The sequence below is a fragment of the Urocampus carinirostris genome, chromosome 3 (assembly GCF_059441175.1).
Source record: "Urocampus carinirostris isolate Australia breed hairy pipefish chromosome 3, RoL_Ucar_1.0, whole genome shotgun sequence".
Lineage (NCBI taxonomy): Eukaryota > Metazoa > Chordata > Actinopteri > Syngnathiformes > Syngnathidae > Urocampus > Urocampus carinirostris.
Genome location: NC_142351.1, coordinates 7,099,504 through 7,118,115, shown reverse-complemented (window position 1 = coordinate 7,118,115; position 18,612 = coordinate 7,099,504). Strand labels below are relative to the sequence as shown.

Sequence of the window (18,612 nt, the reverse complement as noted above, 5' to 3'; positions counted from 1 at the left end):
AAGCTTTCGCGTTCCAACCGGTGACTAAAGAGGCCATGTGTTGGTTGTCCGCCCCAACGCCATCGCGGCTAATTGAGGCCACCGAAAGTGACAGCGTTTGTGGGAGGGCGAAGGCGGGGAGATCCGGCACGCAGGCGCAAAGGCTCGGTTCGAGTGCGTGCGCTGTCTCCTCGCTCAAAAGGGGGCGCCCTTCAAGCCAGTCGCTCGCCTTCGATCCCGCTTTTTAGTCCTCCGAATGGCCCCCGACCGGGCCCTCGCTCTCTTAAATCGTGTCATCTCGACTCAGCGCCGATCGCCTCTTCCGTGTCATTCCTCCCTGATCCCGTTTAATCTCATTGTATCCCCCCTCTCAATGTTCCCTGTCATTTTCCACGGGTCTGAGCGTTCACGCAAAGTCGGTGAGAAATGCTTGATACAACAGCGAGCGACGGCAATCCCAAGTGTGGCAACTAAATCATTATCAAACGTTTCCAACAATGCAAATTTTTTTTTCACTTTTGAATGATTTGACTCATGTACGATTGCTAAGGTTGCAGGCTCACAAACGTCGTTTGTTTTTACGATTCTTTCACCTCATCTCATTTGCTACACCGCTTATCCTCAGTAGGGTCACGGGGGTGCTGGAGCCCATCCCAGCCATCATCGGGCAGTGGGCAGGGGACACCCTGAACTGGTTGCCAGCCAATCGCAGGGCACACAGGGACAGACAACTCACTCGCTCATTCACACCTAGGGACAATTTTGGACCGGCCAATTCACCTGAAATGCATGTTTTTGGAACGTGGGAAACCGGAGGAAACCCACGCAAGCACGGGGAGAACATACAAACTCCGCACAGGAAGTCTGGAGCTGGATTTGAACCCACGCAGGAGGTTCCCAAGACATGAACTGTTCCGTACATGCGCTAACCACTGCTCCGCCGTGCTGCCCCAATTCTTTCACAAGATATCCATTTCTTTTTATTTCCTGACATATTTTGTCGCATCATACTAACATTTTTGGGGGCTTATTGAGTCGGTTGCACGATACACAACTCTAGTTAATCACATTTTTGAGAGGAAGTGTCACGGGACCGGACCAGATCGGAGGCAGGAAGGGTGAACTCATTCGCGTTAACGATCAGTTACTTTTATTAAGGAAATAAAAGTCGTCCAACACTCAGGGACAAAACAAAACAAAAACAGGCTTACAGGCAAACTTGAAATAAGACTAGGGATACTCACAAAACAGGATTTTACTCAGAACGGGCAAGTACAGGTTTCCTCAAGTCAAACAGAACAGAATAATGCAGAACAGAAAATGCAATGAACCAGCCACCGGCAATCCCCAAAACCCGCCTTTAAGCAGCACACACGCAAATTAGACAATCTGCTACAGCCGGTGCCCAGGGGGCGGGGCCAGCCGGTCGCCACGGCGACCATGCTGGACATGACAGGAAGTACAATGTTGGCAACAAGATTGACTTGATAGAATTGGAAATTATTTGAATGCAACACAAACTTTTTCTTCTTTTTTCCATGTTTTTTTTCTACTTTTTCTGTAATTCCTTTAAAAAAATCTCATTGTGCTTATTTTTTCCTAGCTGTTACTTTTTTTCTTTTTGTTCTCTATTCACCTTTTTCCTACCTTTCCTTTTTTCTTTTTTTTCTGGCTTTTTTCTAAATTTCTCCTTCTTTTTTTCTCTTCCTTTGGTTTCTTTTTTTCTCAGCTTTTCACTACTTTTTCATTTTGGTATTTTTTTCTTTTTTGTTCTATTCCCCCCTTCCTTTAAGTCATTTTGTGCATCATTTTACATAATATTTGGTCATATAGTGATGAAAAACGCAAAAACAACCTGAAGAGCCGTTTGGGACCCCGAAAAGAGTCGGTTCCTTTTAGTGAGCCGAGCCGAAGAAGCCGGTTCTCCACAAACTCTACTGACTTGACTCAACTTCGTTCTACTTCGACTCGACTTCAAAATTCCGCATTTAGGACACAACGTCAGGGGAACCCGTGTATTTTGACCTTCATGCACTGTAACTTTGACTTAATTGGCTTCTTAATTAGTAATTTCGAGCCCTGATTTTTGTGTGCTGGCTAGATTTTCTCGCGCAGTTTAGAGGGAACACTCCACCTCCGCCCCCACCTCTAGTGGCTTCTTCTCCGAGGACGTGGGGAGAGGGGGTTACAATCCTAATCCTTTCGCGCTTCTGTCGGTCGACGCCGTGAAAGGAGGGAGGGATAGCACGAGTATCCAGTTTTAATTTACTTAATTGAAAGTTTGACAAGTGAGAGGGACGCAAATGGAGTCCAAAAGCATTTGGAGTATGTGCTTATTACCAGGGTTGGGTAGGGTTACTTTAACTGGATTACTTTTAATTACTTTTGGATGACTCCAATACCAAATATGCTCATAAAAAAACAAAAGAAACGAAATCTGAATAAAATGATGACTCACAACACGTGGTAAGCTTTCTCTCCTGGCTTTGATCTCTTTGATCTCCGGCAAAACGAACATAAAATGCAGGGTTTGGTAGGGTTACTTTAACTGGATTACTTTTAATTACTTTTGGATGACTCCCATACCAAATATGCTAATAAAAAAACAAAAGAAACGAAATCTGAATAAAATGATGACTCACAACACGTGGTAAGCTTTCTCTCCTGGCTTTGATCCCCGGCAAAACTAACAAAAAATGCGACCAGGGTTGGGTAGGGTTACTTTAACTTGATTACTTTCAATGACTTTTGGATTACTCCAATACCAAATATGCTAATAAAAGACAAAAGAAACTAAATATGAATAAAATGATGACTCACAATACGTGGTAAGCTTTCTCTCCTGGCTTTGATCTCTTTGATCTCCGGCAAAACGAACATAAAATGCAGGGTTTGGTAGGGTTACTTTAACTGGATTACTTTTAATTACTTTTGGATGACTCCCATACCAAATATGCTAATAAAAAAACAAAAGAAACGAAATCTGAATAAAATGATGACTCACAACACGTGGTAAGCTTTCTCTCCTGGCTTTGATCTCTTTGATCTCAGGCAAAACTAACATAAATTGCAGGGTTGGGTAGGGTTACTTTAACTTGATTACTTTCAATTACTTTTGGATTACTCCAATACCAAATATGCTAATAAAAGACAAAAGAAACTCAATATGAATAAAATGATGACTCACAACACGTGGTAAGCTTTCTCTCCTGGCTTTGATCTCTTTGATCTCCGGCAAAACGAACATAAATTGCAGGGTTGGGTAGGGTTACTTTAACTTGATTACTTTCAATGACTTTTGGATGACTCCAATACCAAATATGCTAATAAAAGACAAAAGAAACTAAATATGAATCAAATGATGACTCACAACACGCGGTAAGCTTTCTCTCCTGGCTTTGATCTCTTTGATCTCAGGCAAAACTAACATAAATTGCAGGGTTGGGTAGGGTTACTTTAACTTGATTACTTTCAATGACTTTTGGATGACTCCAATACCAAATAGGCTAATAAAAGACAAAAGAAACTAAATATGAATCAAATGATGACTCACAACACGTGGTAAGCTTTCTCTCCTGGCTTTGATCTCTTTGATCTCCGGCAAAACGAACATCAAATGCGACAGAAACAAAATAAAAAGAAATCCGACATCATTTTTGCCGTTCCATGTGTTCCGTTACTCCCCAAGCCTGCACAAAATGTAGTCATTTTATTCAAATTTAGTTTCTTTTGTCTTTTATTAGCATTTTTGGTATTGGAGTAATCCAAAAGTCATTGAAAGTAATTCAGTTAAAGTAACCCTACCCAACCCTGCTTATTACCTACCTCTCCCTGCACACTGTTAGGACTTAAACTATATTATATAGCGTTTACCAAATTGTTCGAATTAGTTAGACTCCATTAACCAAACACAAACTTTATTCTCCTAACAATGCGTGCTCTTTTCTTGAAAATTATTAGGGAAAAAATATTGACAAGAGACAGGCTTTTTCACACAGGGGCAGATATATTTTCTTGATTTATTATTGAGTGAATTCCATCGAATTAAACTGGTCCAAAAGGTCAGAATGGGCGAGAATTAAAAAAAAAACTTTTCTTTCTTTGTGTTCCAACTCAATGTTAGTAGAACTTGCAGTGATTCTTTCAGTTGGGGACAAAACTTTGAAAAGAGACCCAAACCGTCCATATTCTCCAAAAGGTTCAAGAACAGCATTCAATTGACTTTGAGTACGTCTGAAATTGGAACTTTAAGGGGTTAAACAAAAACCAGTGCAAAACGCAGCCTTCCTGAGAACCGAACAATGGGCCGGTGGACGGGAAATAGCGCAGGAAGAGATGTGGTCCAAATTAGAACAGGGGGACATTTTCAATGTTGGGCGGTTACTGAAAAGCAGTAAGAAGTTAGTTGCTAGTTACTTCATTGAAAAAGTTCTATCCCGGGATAATGACACCATAAAGTAACAATTTTAACTATATCCTCTAATACAGGGGTGTCAAAGTCATTTGAACTCGGGGGCCACACGATAGAACAAACATTCTGTCGGGGGCCGGACTAATGAGGTAGGAAGAATGAAAAGGAGAGATGGACAGAAAGAAAGAAAGAAAGACAGAAAGAAATACAGACAGAAAGAAAGACTGAAATAAAGAAAGTCAGAAAGACAGAAAGAAAGAAAAGAGGAAGAATAAAAGGAAAGATGGAGAGAAAGAAAGAAAGAAAGTCAGACATAAAGAAAGAAAAAATAAACAACAAAAGAAAGAAAAATACAAAGAAAGAAAGACAGAAAGAAGGAGAGACAGAAAGAAAGAAAGACAGAAAGAAAGAAACACAGAAAGAAAGAAAAAAGGAAGAATGAAAAGAAAAGATGGAGCGAAAGAAAGACAGACATAAAGAAAGAAAGAAAGAAAAAAAAGAAAGAAAGAAAGAAAGAAAGAAAGACAGAAAGAAGGAGAGACAGAAAGACAGAAAGAAAGAAAAAAGGAAGAATGAAAGAAAGAAAGAAAAAAGGAAGAATGAAAAGAAAAGATGGAGAGAAAGAAAGAAAAAGGGAAGAATGAAAAGAAAAGATGGAGAGAAAGAAAGACAGACATAAAGAAAGAAAGAAAGAAAGAAAAAAGAAACAACGAAAGAAAGAAAAAGAGAAAGAAAGAAAGAAAGATAGAAAGAAAGACAGAGAGAAGGAGAGACAGAAAGACAGAAAGAAAGAAAAAAGGAAGAATGAAAGAAAGAAAGAAAAAAGGAAGAATGAAAAGAAAAGATGGAGAGAAAGAAATAAAGAAAGACAGACATAAAGAAAGAAAGAAAGAAAGAAAAAAGAAACAACGAAAGAAAGAAAAGGAGAAAGAAAGAAAGAAAGATAGAAAGAAAGACAGAAAGAAGGAGGGACATAAATAAAGAAAGAAAGAAAGAAAGAAAGAAAGAACAAGCCAAGCCCCGCCTCCACACACTGCCTACCATTCTCTGTTCCTTATCTTCTTGGTTTCTTTACCTCACTGTGAATGTGTGAAACTGGAGTTTCATGCCCAATTTCGTTGTCACAATATGTTAACCCATTTTGTAACAATGACAATAAAGTTCTATTCTATTCGATTCTATTCGCTGCTGGTGACACACAATCAAATATGCGCATTTAAGCTGACCTTGTAGTTTCAGTGTTTTATTTTATAGTAGATTTCCCTTGGATGTGAGTTTACACGGTAGGGAGAATATCTCCATGGGGAGAAATGACATCCCTCCTCTTACTCTGTGCTTGAAACAGCGCCGCCATAACTGTATTACTTGTATTTAGACGCAAATATAAACATGCCCACTTTTCAGATATTCACAAGAAAGCGGCCATGTTACTCGGGTCAGGGTGACACAACACACTTTTCTGTTGGCCCGTCAGCTTTCGCTGGTTTACCCCTGTCGCATCATACGGGTGCCCTTAGAACACGTCTAAACATCCCACTATCCTTTAACAACACCTCTCCACTCATTCCTATCACCAACAAGTACAAATAAGAAATGTTATTACCGTAAATTCTGGACTATAAGCCGCTACCTTTTTCCCAAACTTTCAACCCTGCGGCTTATTCAGTGATGCGGCCAATTTACGTAACTTCTTAGCTTGTGCGCAAATTAAATTAGCGTAGCATATCCTTATCATGCAAATTGCAATAAGAAAGGCACATGACCCAACTTTCAAGCTAAACGCAATCGAGCAGTCCGATATAGAAGGAAACAGAGCCATCGCGCGTGAACATTACTTGGCGATCGTTATGCTATCGTGTCTTTGAATGAGGGAGCGTGGGACGACGCCCTTGAGACAAAGTCCCTTTCCCATACTGAAGGAAGACTCAGTTATAAAGAGGAAATAAGTAAGGTACGTTTTTTTAACAGAGCGGTTTACTGTGTTGCGAGCGTGTTTCTAGTAGCGTTTTGCTACCTTTCACGGGCACGGTTTGGGATGAAAGCTTTGAAAACCCTCTCGGTGTACCGTCTATCTTTGTAAATAACTGTATATTTCTGTAATGTGTTTATTTTAGAAACTTATTCTGATATGTTTTGTACGAGCAAATGAGAAAGAAGGGGCGGGGCAAACGCAGGCTGACGGGAAGTGGAGTAAAGGTGAGACGTGTTTGTGGACGCGCAATAGTGGATATATATTTTCTCCCACCCTTGCCTTTGGAAATATACACTTTTTTCTTTGGATTACTTTCAACGGGCACCCGGACAGTGCAGGTCCGCAATAAATCTTAAGTACCGGTATCATTCTCCGCTCAATTAACCGGCTGTGTTTTTTGGACTGTATCGGGTATGAGTTAATTTTGTGTTATTATTGCGTTATTTCAATGTGGGCGCATGCGGCTAATATACAGGTGCGGCTTGTGTATGTACAAAATCGGTTTTCCTCCCGAAATGTGGTGGGTGCGGCTTATAATCAGGTGCGCTCTATAGTCCGGAATTTACGGTAACAACACATTACAGTACTTGTTACCAAAAAATGTATTTATGTTCCTTTGTACCTCGTCTGTCCCGACACCGGACATTTTTCTGTATGTGTGTGTTTGCAGGGTTGGGTAGGGTTACTTTAACTTGATTACTGTCAATTACTTTTGGATTACTCCGATAACAAATATGCTAATAAAAGACAAAAGAAACTAAATATGAAGAAAATTAGTAAATTTTCAATTTTATTTTCATTTTGTTTTTGTGGCATTTGATGTTCGTTTTGCCGGAGATCAAAGAGATCAAAGCCAGGAGAGAAAGCTTACCATGTGTTGTGAGTCATCATTTGATTCATATTTAGTTTCTTTTGTCTTTTTTAGCATATTTGGTATTGGAGTAATCCAAAAGTAATTGAAATTAATCAAGTTAAAGTAACCTTACTCAACCCTGCATTTTATGTTAGTTTTGCCGGAGATCAAAGAGATCAAAGCCAGGAGAGAAAGCTTACCACGTCTTGTGAGTCATCATTTGATTCATATTTAGTTTCTTTTGTCTTTTTTAGCATATTTGGTATTGGAGTAATCCAAAAGTCATTGAAAGTAATCAAGTTAAAGTAACCCTACCCATCCCTGCATTTTATGTTAGTTTTGCCGAAGCTCAAAGAGATCAAAGCCAGGAGAGAAAGCTTACCATGTGTTGTGAGTCATCATTTGATTCATATTTAGTTTCTTTTGTCTTTTTTAGCATATTTGTTATTGGAGTAATCCAAAAGTCATTGAAAGTAATCCAGTTCAAGTAACCCTACCCAACCCTGTGCGTTTGTGTGTGTGAGACACAAACCTTGTGAAAAATTGACAAGTCTTCTGCATCATATTCCAATTTGGAAGCTTTAATGGTAAGTAAGACCTCTGGAGTCTCATTTTATATTGATGCACTTTTAAAAAACAGCTTGAATTTGCTGACCCGGGGGACAGCCACTTCTAGGGCGGCTGCATTTTTCTGCAACACTTGGAACCGCCTTCTCTTCTGGTGACCTTCAACCACATACAACCTCTCAAATGGACCACTGTTAGACTGATAAACTAATCAGCAGCAGTAGCTTCCCCTTTCCTGTGTTAGGAAATAAACTATTAAAAATGTATCGTTTACCAAATTTTTCGAATGATTTATCCATTAACCAAACACAAACTTCATTCTCCTAACAATGCATGCTCGTTTTTTTATGGAAAAATGAACGAAAATAGCCGGCATTTCGACACGAGGGCAGATTTATTTTCTTACAGTATTTAACTAAGTGAATTCCATCGAATTGGCTGAATTATTGTCGAATTATTCATCGTGGAGCCTCCCTCTCGATTGTCTCTCGCGATCGATCTTCTATCTTCCGTCTTCTGAAGTTCTTTTCACAAGCTGGGGTGTCGGCCACCCCCATGGGCGGGCCAGGAATGCCAATGTGGGCTCCACCTCGTCTGGACCGGTGCGTCACGAAGGCCCCTCTTGCGCCGGGAAGTGCTGATTATGGAAGTGCTGATTATCAAATTAGGGCCTGGCCTTCTCCATTAGCGTCCTGTTATCAACAGAACTAAACAAAACATTCGCATCCGGAACGGCGTGACCTGTCATTGACCTTAAGCCTTCTCTGTGAAAAATCTTCATTGCATTCATTAAATGTAACTTGTATAAAATTGTATAAAATCCCTTATAGTCAAATAAATAAAATATAAAATCCTTCACCTGTCTGGATAAATGTATCAATGACACACAGTCGTCGCAGGAAGCAAACAACCCTGGACTTCTGCAGCTCCAAGATAATCTAGCGGCCTCGGTCCTGCCGGTTGGACTTCTCTGCACTACTTCTGTCCGCTTAACCTTCTGGTGACCTTCGCCTGCGTACAACCTCTCAAATTGACCATTGTTAGACTGATATACTAATCAGCAAGAAGGAGAGACGGCGAGTAGCTTCCCCTTCCTGTCTGGATGAAATGTATCAATGACACACAGTCGTCGCAGGAAGCAAACAACCCTGGACTTCTGCAGCTCCAAGATGATCTAGCGCACTCGGTCCTGCCGGTTGGACTTCTCTGCACTACTATTAACCGCCTACCCTTCCTGTGACCTTCGCCCGCGTACAACTTCAAAAATCGACCATAATCAGCCTGCTAAACCAATCGACAGGCAACAGAGTTGAGGGTGCTTCTCGTTCCTGTTCAAAGGAGCGGTATCAGTAACACGCAGGTGTCGCAGGGTGCAAACAACCCAGACTTCCTCAGTTTCGAGAGGATCTAGCGCACTCGGTCCTGCCGGTTGGACTTCTCTGCACTACTTCTAACCGCCTACCCTTCTGGTGACCTTCGCCCGTGTACAACCTCTCAACTTGACCATAATCAGCCTGATAAACCAATCAGCAGGCAGGAGAGTTGAGGGTGCTTCTCGTTCCTGTTCAACGGAGCGGTATCAGTAACACGCAGGTCTCGCAGGGTGCAAACAACCCAGACTTCCACAGTTTCTAGATGATCTAGCACACTCAGTCCTGACGGTTGGACTTTACTGCACTACTTCTAACCGCCTACACTTCTGGTGACCTTCGCCTGCGTACAACCTCTTAAATTGAGCATTGTTAGACTGATATACTAATCAGCACGAAGGAGTGACGGCGAGTAGCTTCCCTTTCCTGTCTGGATGAAATGTATCAATGACACACAGTCGTCGCAGGAAGCAAACAACCCTGGACTTCTGCAGCTCCAAGATGATCTAGCGCACTCGGTCCTGCCGGTTGGACTTCTCTGCACTACTATTAACCGCCTACCCTTCCTGTGACCTTCGCCCGCGTACAACTTCAAAAATCGACCATAATCAGCCTGATAAACCAATCAGCAGGCAGGAGAGTTGAGGGTGCTTCTCGTTCCTGTTCAAAGGAGCGGTATCAGTAACACGCAGGTGTCGCAGGGTGCAAACAACCCAGACTTCCTCAGTTTCGAGAGGATCTAGCGCACTCGGTCCTGCCGGTTGGACTTCTCTGCACTACTTCTAACCGCCTACCCTTCTGGTGACCTTCACAGGCGTACAACCTCTCAAATTGACCATTGTTAGACTGATATACTAATCAGCACGAAGGAGAGACGGCGAGTAGCTTCCCTTTCCTGTCTGGATGAAATGTATCAATGACACACAGTCGTCGCAGGAAGCAAACAACCCTGGACTTCTGCAGCTCCAAGATGATCTAGCGCACTCGGTCCTGCCGGTTGGACTTCTCTGCACTACTATTAACCGCCTACCCTTCTGGTGACCTTCGCCCCTGTACAACCTCAAAAATCGACCATAATCAGCCTGCTAAACCAATCGACAGGCAACAGAGTTGAGGGTGCTTCTCGTTCCTGTTCAAAGGAGCGGTATCAGTAACACGCAGGTGTCGCAGGGTGCAAACAACCCAGACTTCCTCAGTTTCGAGATGATCTAGTGCACTCAGTCCTGCCGGTTGGACTTCTCTGCGTTACTCTAACCGCCTACCCTTCTGGGGACCTTCGCCCACGTACAACTTCTCAAATTGACCATAATCAGCCTGATAAACCAATCAGCAGGCAGGAGAGTTGAGAGTGCTTCTCGTTCCGGTTCAGAGGAGCAGTATCAGTAACACGCAGGTGTCGCAGGGTGCAAACAACCCTGGACTTCCTCAGCTCGGAGATGATCTCGCGGCCTCCTTCCAGCAGGTTAATCCAAACAAGCTGCTGCCGTGAGCTTTGCGAGGTGTTGACGCCCTCGACCTAACCTGCGCTTAAGTAGACATACGGCCGGCTGCTCCTTAACTTACCGGGATTAAGGCGGGCGAGTGAATAATCCCGCATCTGACCGAAGCGAGGCGGTCCCACGTTAACATTCTCCTCACGCGTTCGTCGGGCAAGGTGGCGCGTTCGCCCGATTCACCTTGGCCCCTAATGGATGACGAGCAATATTACGCGATGCACTCAGTGCTCCCACCTCTCTATTTGTCTCCTTGTTAACGCTCCTTCTTCTCTTCTCTGCCACCTCCAGGTGTCCCCACCCTCCCTGTCACCGTATCCACCAACAGGCAAAAAGTGGAAGTACGCGAATTCTCCGGTAAGACATGGGGGAGAAAAGAAACGCCCCATCTTTGATCCCTCTCTATATTAAATTTGAGGTTAAAAATGGGGAAAAAAAACAAACCTCCTAAAACAGAAATACCCATCGTCATGAGTTACAGTTACTAGCTACTTTATTTCAAAGTATTTCAGTTACAGCACAGATTACTGACACCGAAAATGAAACCCGTTTGTTGAAAGTAACAGGGTTCGTACGGGTGCTTGAAATCCTTGAAAATGATTCCATTTTAATGTTGTGTTAGTGGATAAAGTGATTGAAAAGTCTTGAAAGTGTTGCCATCGCCATGCTTCACGGCAGTCTGACTCGACATACTTTTGTAAATAAATAGAAATAAAAATGACGAGGATGGTGGCTGCAGTCCTCATTATCCAGTTGTCATGTGAAGCTTTACTGCCCCCTACTGTCGCATCGAAGAGGACAGGTTTATCAGACTGGCCATGGGGATTTTTAAGAAGTGGCTCTTTTGGCTCGGGTTACTGAGAAGAGTCGACTCTTTCTTTTTTTTTTTTTTTTCCATATTTTATCAATAACAATAAAATTTGCTGTGCCAAATTATTGAGTCATTAGTGATTTCATATGGTTCGCCTGGGAATCCTGAAAGTGAGTTAAATTTTAATTAAAATATTTGCAAATATACCCCAAAAATTGTAAAATACAAAACAATTTTATCTTTTTACACACTGAACAAAATTTAAAGTCAAACTACTACACAAACTTCCTGAAAATGCAAAACAGTAAAATGAAAAATAAAAATGCTAAAACATATATGATATAAGGCAAAAAAAAACTATTTACAATTTTATTTCCACTGATTTAGACAACTATCTTCTGAAAAACACTCTAAAAATAAATAAGAACAGCTAAAAATAGCACAAAGTATATGCTAGCAGCAAAATAGCGACGACAACAGCAACAAAAAAACGTGTTCTTTTGATCGGCGATGGATTTCTTCTTTTAAAGGTACAGGGTGAAAAAATGTTAAGGCCAATGCCTTGAAGGTGCTTGATAAGTGCTTGAATTTGTGTCATAACCCAGAATAAGAACAGGACCCAAACGCGTGACGTGTCTCACACAAGCCTTTTATTTTACAGGAAATGGGGAGTCATGCACGTTAGGCAGCAGTCTGGCGTGAAATGATAGGAAGCTAGAGGCCGACGAGATCGATACCAATCGTCCGAGTAGATACCGGACAGATGGGGTCGATACCGAACAGGACGGGACAGACAGGAATGATAATGAAACAGGATATCAAAATTAAACCGGAAAAACTAGAGATGAAAACTGGAGAGAATAATAAACAGGACAAAAATAGATGGGAACGAAACTGGAAACCGATATTAAACAGGACAAAAATAAACAGGAACGATACCGGACAGGAAATTCGTACAGGAAACAGGAACAAGTCAAAACCCACGTCTTGCGGGGCAGAGGTTCGTTGACGGACAGACAAACAAAGAGTGAGACCACTGAGCTTAAATAGACTGAAAGCCAATCCGTCAATGAGCCGCAGCTGGTGCCACACGGGCGGGGCCAATTGGGCGCCATGGCAACCATGACAATTTGGCCATAAAAAAGGTGTATAGATATTTAGTTAAAAGATATATCTAGATATATTCTCACCCACAAAAACTGCTCTAAAATAATTCCATAACAAAAGAAATAGAAGAAAATGTGTACCCCAACAAGTGGAAGCAGTAAACCATTTTACATAAAGCCAAGACACCCCATATCCATTTTGTCTCTGGGCTTCAAACCACTCAAAGATCTCCCTCTTAATTTCTGGGTACTGTCTAAGATGTGTTTTTTAACATGTCATTGTTATTATTATTATTATTTTTTAACTTTTTTTTAAATAATGCAATGTTCAATTTAAAAAAAAGATTGAAAAAAATGTAGCATAACTTTTTTCATAAAAACAGTCTTACCGCCCCCTTCTGGAACAAAGTGGTACTACAACTCTCTGTGTCCCTACAAAATCGTATGCACTCTTATTTGCATTGACTTCATGTACTTAGTTACTTCATGAATCGGTGATCTAATTAGTTGCCAACGCTTTTAATAATCAATTTTATCGATTAGTTGTAGCAACCCTACTCCGGACATGGTTTATTACCAAAATAATTTTACAACCCAAATTTTTACAGTAAATTCTGTGCTCATGTTTTCCCCTTTGATTTCCCGTTGTTTTTATTTTGTTTACGCCACCTTCCGCAAAAATAAGAATAAGCCACGTTGTATTATGAGTGTATCATAAGTGTTCAACCCCCTCAACGTTCCTAGGGCCTGCTGTTGATAAAACAAAGTGGTGTCTCCGCCGTGTCACCGGTCACTAAAATTCGTCAAGCTACTATCATTGGAAAGCTTCAACTCCTGAGATTCAAGATATGATTTCAAAATGTACGCATCACAGAAACATCGCCATCAGACTGAAACAAGAAACCCGAAAACCGTAAAGCCGGGATAAAGCGCTGTAATATTCCACTCATGGAACAATTATTCACAAACATGGTCTGGTTACATTTTTAAAAGTCCAGTAAATCCAAACATGTATAATATTTAGTCCAAAACACACGATAATGTCGACAGATACAAAAAAAAATCCGCCTAAAGGTATAGTTGCATCATTTGACAATACTTGTTGAAGTCAGTTTTTTTTTGTTTAATGATTCCCATTTAAAAATAACAAGACTCATGATGATTTCCAATATGGCCGTCAGCCTCTGACCTTCTGATTGACACCACTCACGGCCTACTTCGGCTTCAAAAATCTTTAGCCAGTAGTGACCGATTAAAATGTTGATGGCACATTGGTTAGCTGATAAAATTCCCGACATATTTCTTTGCAATTTAACGGGCGGTAATCATATCAGAGCTGGAAAAAAAAGCGCGTAAATGCAACCCAGGATCCATTCTTACAGGGGGTCAGTGAATGATTTCTGAAAAGAGAAGTCAAACATTTACAACTCTTTCACAATGTCTACAAATTGTCCAATGTAAAAAAATCCCGCGTTTACAGTGTGTGCTATAAATAGAAAATTGCAAGCTTTTTTTTTTTACAGCCCATTGCCCGTGACAACCTACGAGGCCCGGTATTGAAATAAAATGTCATGACCTACTTCGGCTTCAAAAATCTTTAGCCAATAGTGACCGATTAAAATGTTGATGGCACATTGGTTAGCTAATAAAATTCCCGGCGTAATTTTATGCAATTTAACAGGCCGTATTCAAATAAAGCTGAAAAAAAGCGCGTAAATACAACCCGAGATATATTCTTATGGGACATCAGTGAATGATTTCTGGAAAGAGAAGTCAAACATTTACAACTCTTTCACAATGTCTACAAATTGTCCAATGTAAAAAATTCCAGCATTTACAGTGTGTGCTATAAATAGAATTCAAGATTTGTTTCCGTTCCAGATGCAGTGCTGTCCTGCACCTTCCGCACCGAGAGGGACCAGAACCCGCGAATCGAGTGGAAAAAGAAGGGCAGAGACGTCTCCTTCGTCTATTTCGACGGACACTTCCGAGGTGAGAAGCCGAGGGGACCGGACTCCCTCACCGATGCCTTTAACCCATCCATGAGGCGTTCCGTCCTCAGGTGCGTTCGAGGGCCGGGCGAGTATCGACGGGGCCACGGTGACGTTGCGCAGGGTGACTCAAGAGGACGCTGGCGAGTACCGCTGCGAGATCAGCGCTCCTTTGGATTCCGTCAATTTGGGAGAGACCAACATCACGCTCAAAGTCTTGGGTAGGACTTACAGTAATGGAGTCCTTCACTTGCCTTCACGTTGGGAACACGAATGGCCTTAAACACATTACACTATCCCCTGATCTAAAACCGACATGAGGGCAAGGAAAAACTCCAAAACCTCATCATGAGGAAAATAAAGAAACCTTGTTAAGGGACAGTCTCAAAAGGGTGCACAGACCAGATTGCTGAAAAACTACAGACTATTCTGACACCATCCCCTGATCTAGAACCGATATGAGGGCAAGGAAAAACTCCAAAACCTCAACATGAGGAAAATAAAGAAACCATGATAAGGGACAGTCTCAAAAGGGTGCACAGACCAGATTGCTGCAAACTACAGACCATTCTGACACCATCCCCTGATCTAGAACCGACATGAGGGCAAGGAAAAACTCCAAAACCTCAACATGAGGAAAATAAAGAGAGACCTTGATAAGGGACAGTCTCAAAAGGGTGCACAGACCAGATTACTGCAAACTACAGACTATTCTGACACCATCCCCTGATATAGAACCGACGTGAGGGCAAGGAAAAACTCCAAAACCTCAACATGAGGAAAATAAAGTAACCTTGATGAGGGACAGTCTCAAAAGGGTGCAAAGACCAAATTACTGCAAACTACAGACTATTTTGACACCATCCCCTGATCTAGAACCGACGTGAGGGCAAGGAAAAACTCCAAAACCCCAACATGAGGAAAATAAAGAAACCTTGATAAGGGACAGTCTCAAAAGGGTGCACAGACCAGATTGCTGCAAACTACAGACCATTCTGACACCATCCCCTGATCTAGAACCGATATGAGGGCAAGGAAAAACTCCAAAACCTCAACATGAGGAAAATAAAGAAACCTTAATAAGGGGGCGTCTCAAAGGGGTGCACAGACCAGATTACTGCAAACTACAGACTATTCTGACACCATCCCCTGATCTAGAACCGACGTGAGGGCAAGGAAAAACTCCAAGACCTCAACATGAGGAAAATAAAGAAACCTTGATAAGGGACCGTCTCAAAGGGGTGCACAGACCAGATTACTGCAAACTACAGACTATTCTGACACCATCCCCTGATCTAGAACCGACGTGAGGGCAAGGAAAAACTCCAAAACCTCAACATGAGGAAAATAAAGAAACCTTAATAAGGGGGCGTCTCAAAGGGGTGCACAGACCAGATTACTGCAAACTACAGACTATTCAGACACCATCCCCTGATCTAGAGCCGACATGAGGGCAAGGAAAAACTCCAAGACCTCAACATGAGGAAAATAAAGAAGCAACATTAAGGGTCGATCAATTTGGGTTTTTCTGAGCCGATACCGATTGTATGCTGACATTCATTCAGGCTTAGGAAATTTTGGATGATGCAAAAAGAAATAGAAAAAGATTTCTTATGAATTTGAATAAAAGTTTTGTCACGACCAGAATAGAAGTAGAACCCAGATGCGTAACGTTACTCACAAGTCTTTTGAAATATAGAGGAAAGGCTGAGCCAGCAATCTGGTGCTCGCTGGACCCAGGAAGCAAGCCGCTCATGGGATTCCGAATGCGGAAGTTGATCTTCCTGACCTGGAAATCGTAGCGTAGTTAGACGGAAAAATAGGTCGCCAGCCGGGACGGGAGATCAAAACGTGGTCGGGGTCAAAAAACAGGTCGTAGCAGGAGACAAACGGGGAAATCAGGAACGGACGAGTGGAAAACGAGTGACAAAACGGGACCGACTGGAATCTGTCAACGATCCGCAGCTGGCGCCACAGGGGCGGGGCCAATTGGGCAGCATGGCAACCCTGACATAAACATTCCGTAATTCATAAAAAAGTAACAAAGGTGAACTTGAGGCGGTCATCTACAACAGAATAATCACAGGTTAGTCATTTGGAAAATGGGCTAATATAGAAAAGAACAAAAGATGCTGGATTGCTTCCTTCGAAGGTCGTGGAAAAATTCAAAAGTGGGCCTTGAAAGTGCTTGAATGTAGGCATGGAAAAGGTGTACGAATTCCGGTGATAACTTCAGCTTCTGATACTTGTAGTACCCCCCAACACACCGTGGTGCGAAATCCCGAATTCGGCGGTGACGGGCTCGGCAGTGCAGTTGCGGTGCAGGGACGAGCAAAGTATTCCGCCCGCCACGTACGCTTGGTACAAGGACAATCAGCTGATGATCCCCCCACACCACGCCAACGCCACCTATCTGATCAACACGCGCACCGGAGTCCTGGTAAGTCCGTCGACTAGGTGTTGTCATTGCAACCTTGCTCTTAAACGGGAAGTGCCGGACAATCTTTGCCGTTTTGACTCGTTTCGGAAAGGCCTGCAGATATGTAGATCTACGTGCATAGGACACATCAAGTCAGGTCCTGTTTATTTGTGACACCCCTAATCACCAGACTATTATGACACCAACCCCTGATCTAAGACCTAAGCAGTGTTCATTTTACCTGTGAAAAGTGATGGGCCCCGGGGACCCGCATGCTGAAAAATCTATGGGTCCCAACAGAGATCTATGGGTCCCCAAAATTTTGTCTTATCCAGGTTGAAATTGTAAATCGGCGAAAAATATGTAATATAATTCTATATATTCATTCAGTTTTAATCATCACAGTTTATTGGTAATACAAATCAGTTATCTCTTCAAGATTTTTTCAGTTCACAACAATATTGTACATTATAGAAAATACTGAAAATACTGCCATCCACTTAACTATCTTTAGCAGTGAAAGCATGGCCAAGTCTTCTTTTTGATGTCGTATCCGTTCATACTTGCCTCTCTCTTCCGGCAGCAACGGAATTTCCATAGCTAATTTGTGGTTTTCATTGTCGTGGTGCCGATCCGATGTGCTTTTCTGCAAGTTCCTATTGCAAAATGATTTATGCAATCCAGTTTTTTTGTCACGCTGGGTGCACGCATCACAGAACATGTAGCCTCCATGATCATCCTCCTCATAGCGTAACCAGGAATAGAATTGAGTCCATTTTGGCAGAAAAGTCCTTTTCTTGCGAGGAGTATTCTTTTATTATCTTTCGTCGAGGCTTCAACACACGTGTTTTCCTTGCCTCCACGATCTTCTGAATAATTTCTCCGCAGTTCTTTCGTGCTAGAATTATCACACTTTCTGCATTATGTTTCGACTTATTACTGACACTGAGGAAATTACTAATTTTGTGTCGATTTTCACCTTAACTCGATGACAAATACCACAACAATAACGTCATCTCGAAGCGCAGAGATCGGCGTGCAGAAGAAATCTCGAACCGCGAGACCCAAACAACAATGATCTGCGCGGATGTGCCTTATGAAATGTTTGGAGTGCTGTAAATCTTTGTTAAAAAAAATAATCGGGTAATAATGACAATTTTGGGTGAAAAAAGTTGCCTCCCGGGGACACACGTTGATTTGACACAATGCGTCCCCAGCAGAAATCATGCGTCTAGGGCGCAGGGACGCGGGCAAACCAGAACACTGCTTACATGAGGGCAAGGGAAAAACTCAAAAACCTCAAGTCAAGTCATGTATATTTGTGACAACCTTAATCACAAAGAGTCTCAAAGAGCTGCACAGACCACATATTATTGCAAACCACAAACTATTATTACACCATCCCTTGATCTAAAACCTACATTAAGGCAAGGTAAAACTCAAAAACCTCAAGTCAAGTCCTGTTTAGTTGTGATGCCCTTAATCACAGTCTCAAAGGACTGCACAGAGCATAGACTATTCCAAACTACAGACTATTTTGACACCATCACCTGAACTAAAACCTACATGAGGGCAAGGAAAAACTCAAAAACCTCAATTCAAGTCAAGTCAAGTTTATTTGTGACACCCTTAATCACAAG

The 18,612-nt window shown here is 42.0% G+C and overlaps 1 protein-coding gene across 3 annotated transcripts in view; it reads left to right on the top strand.

Annotated features, from left to right (window-relative positions):
* Positions 1 to 18,612, top strand: part of jam2a (junctional adhesion molecule 2a) — a 52,853-nt gene that overhangs the window by 18,883 nt on the left and 15,358 nt on the right. For all 3 annotated transcript variants that reach the window (XM_088330506.1, XM_088330507.1, XM_088330508.1), the window contains exons 2-5: positions 10,937 to 11,002; positions 14,444 to 14,554; positions 14,625 to 14,774; positions 16,806 to 16,993. In XM_088330506.1, coding sequence (XP_088186632.1) covers positions 10,937 to 11,002; positions 14,444 to 14,554; positions 14,625 to 14,774; positions 16,806 to 16,993 — 515 coding nt within the window. The remainder of the gene's footprint in view (positions 1 to 10,936; positions 11,003 to 14,443; positions 14,555 to 14,624; positions 14,775 to 16,805; positions 16,994 to 18,612) is intronic.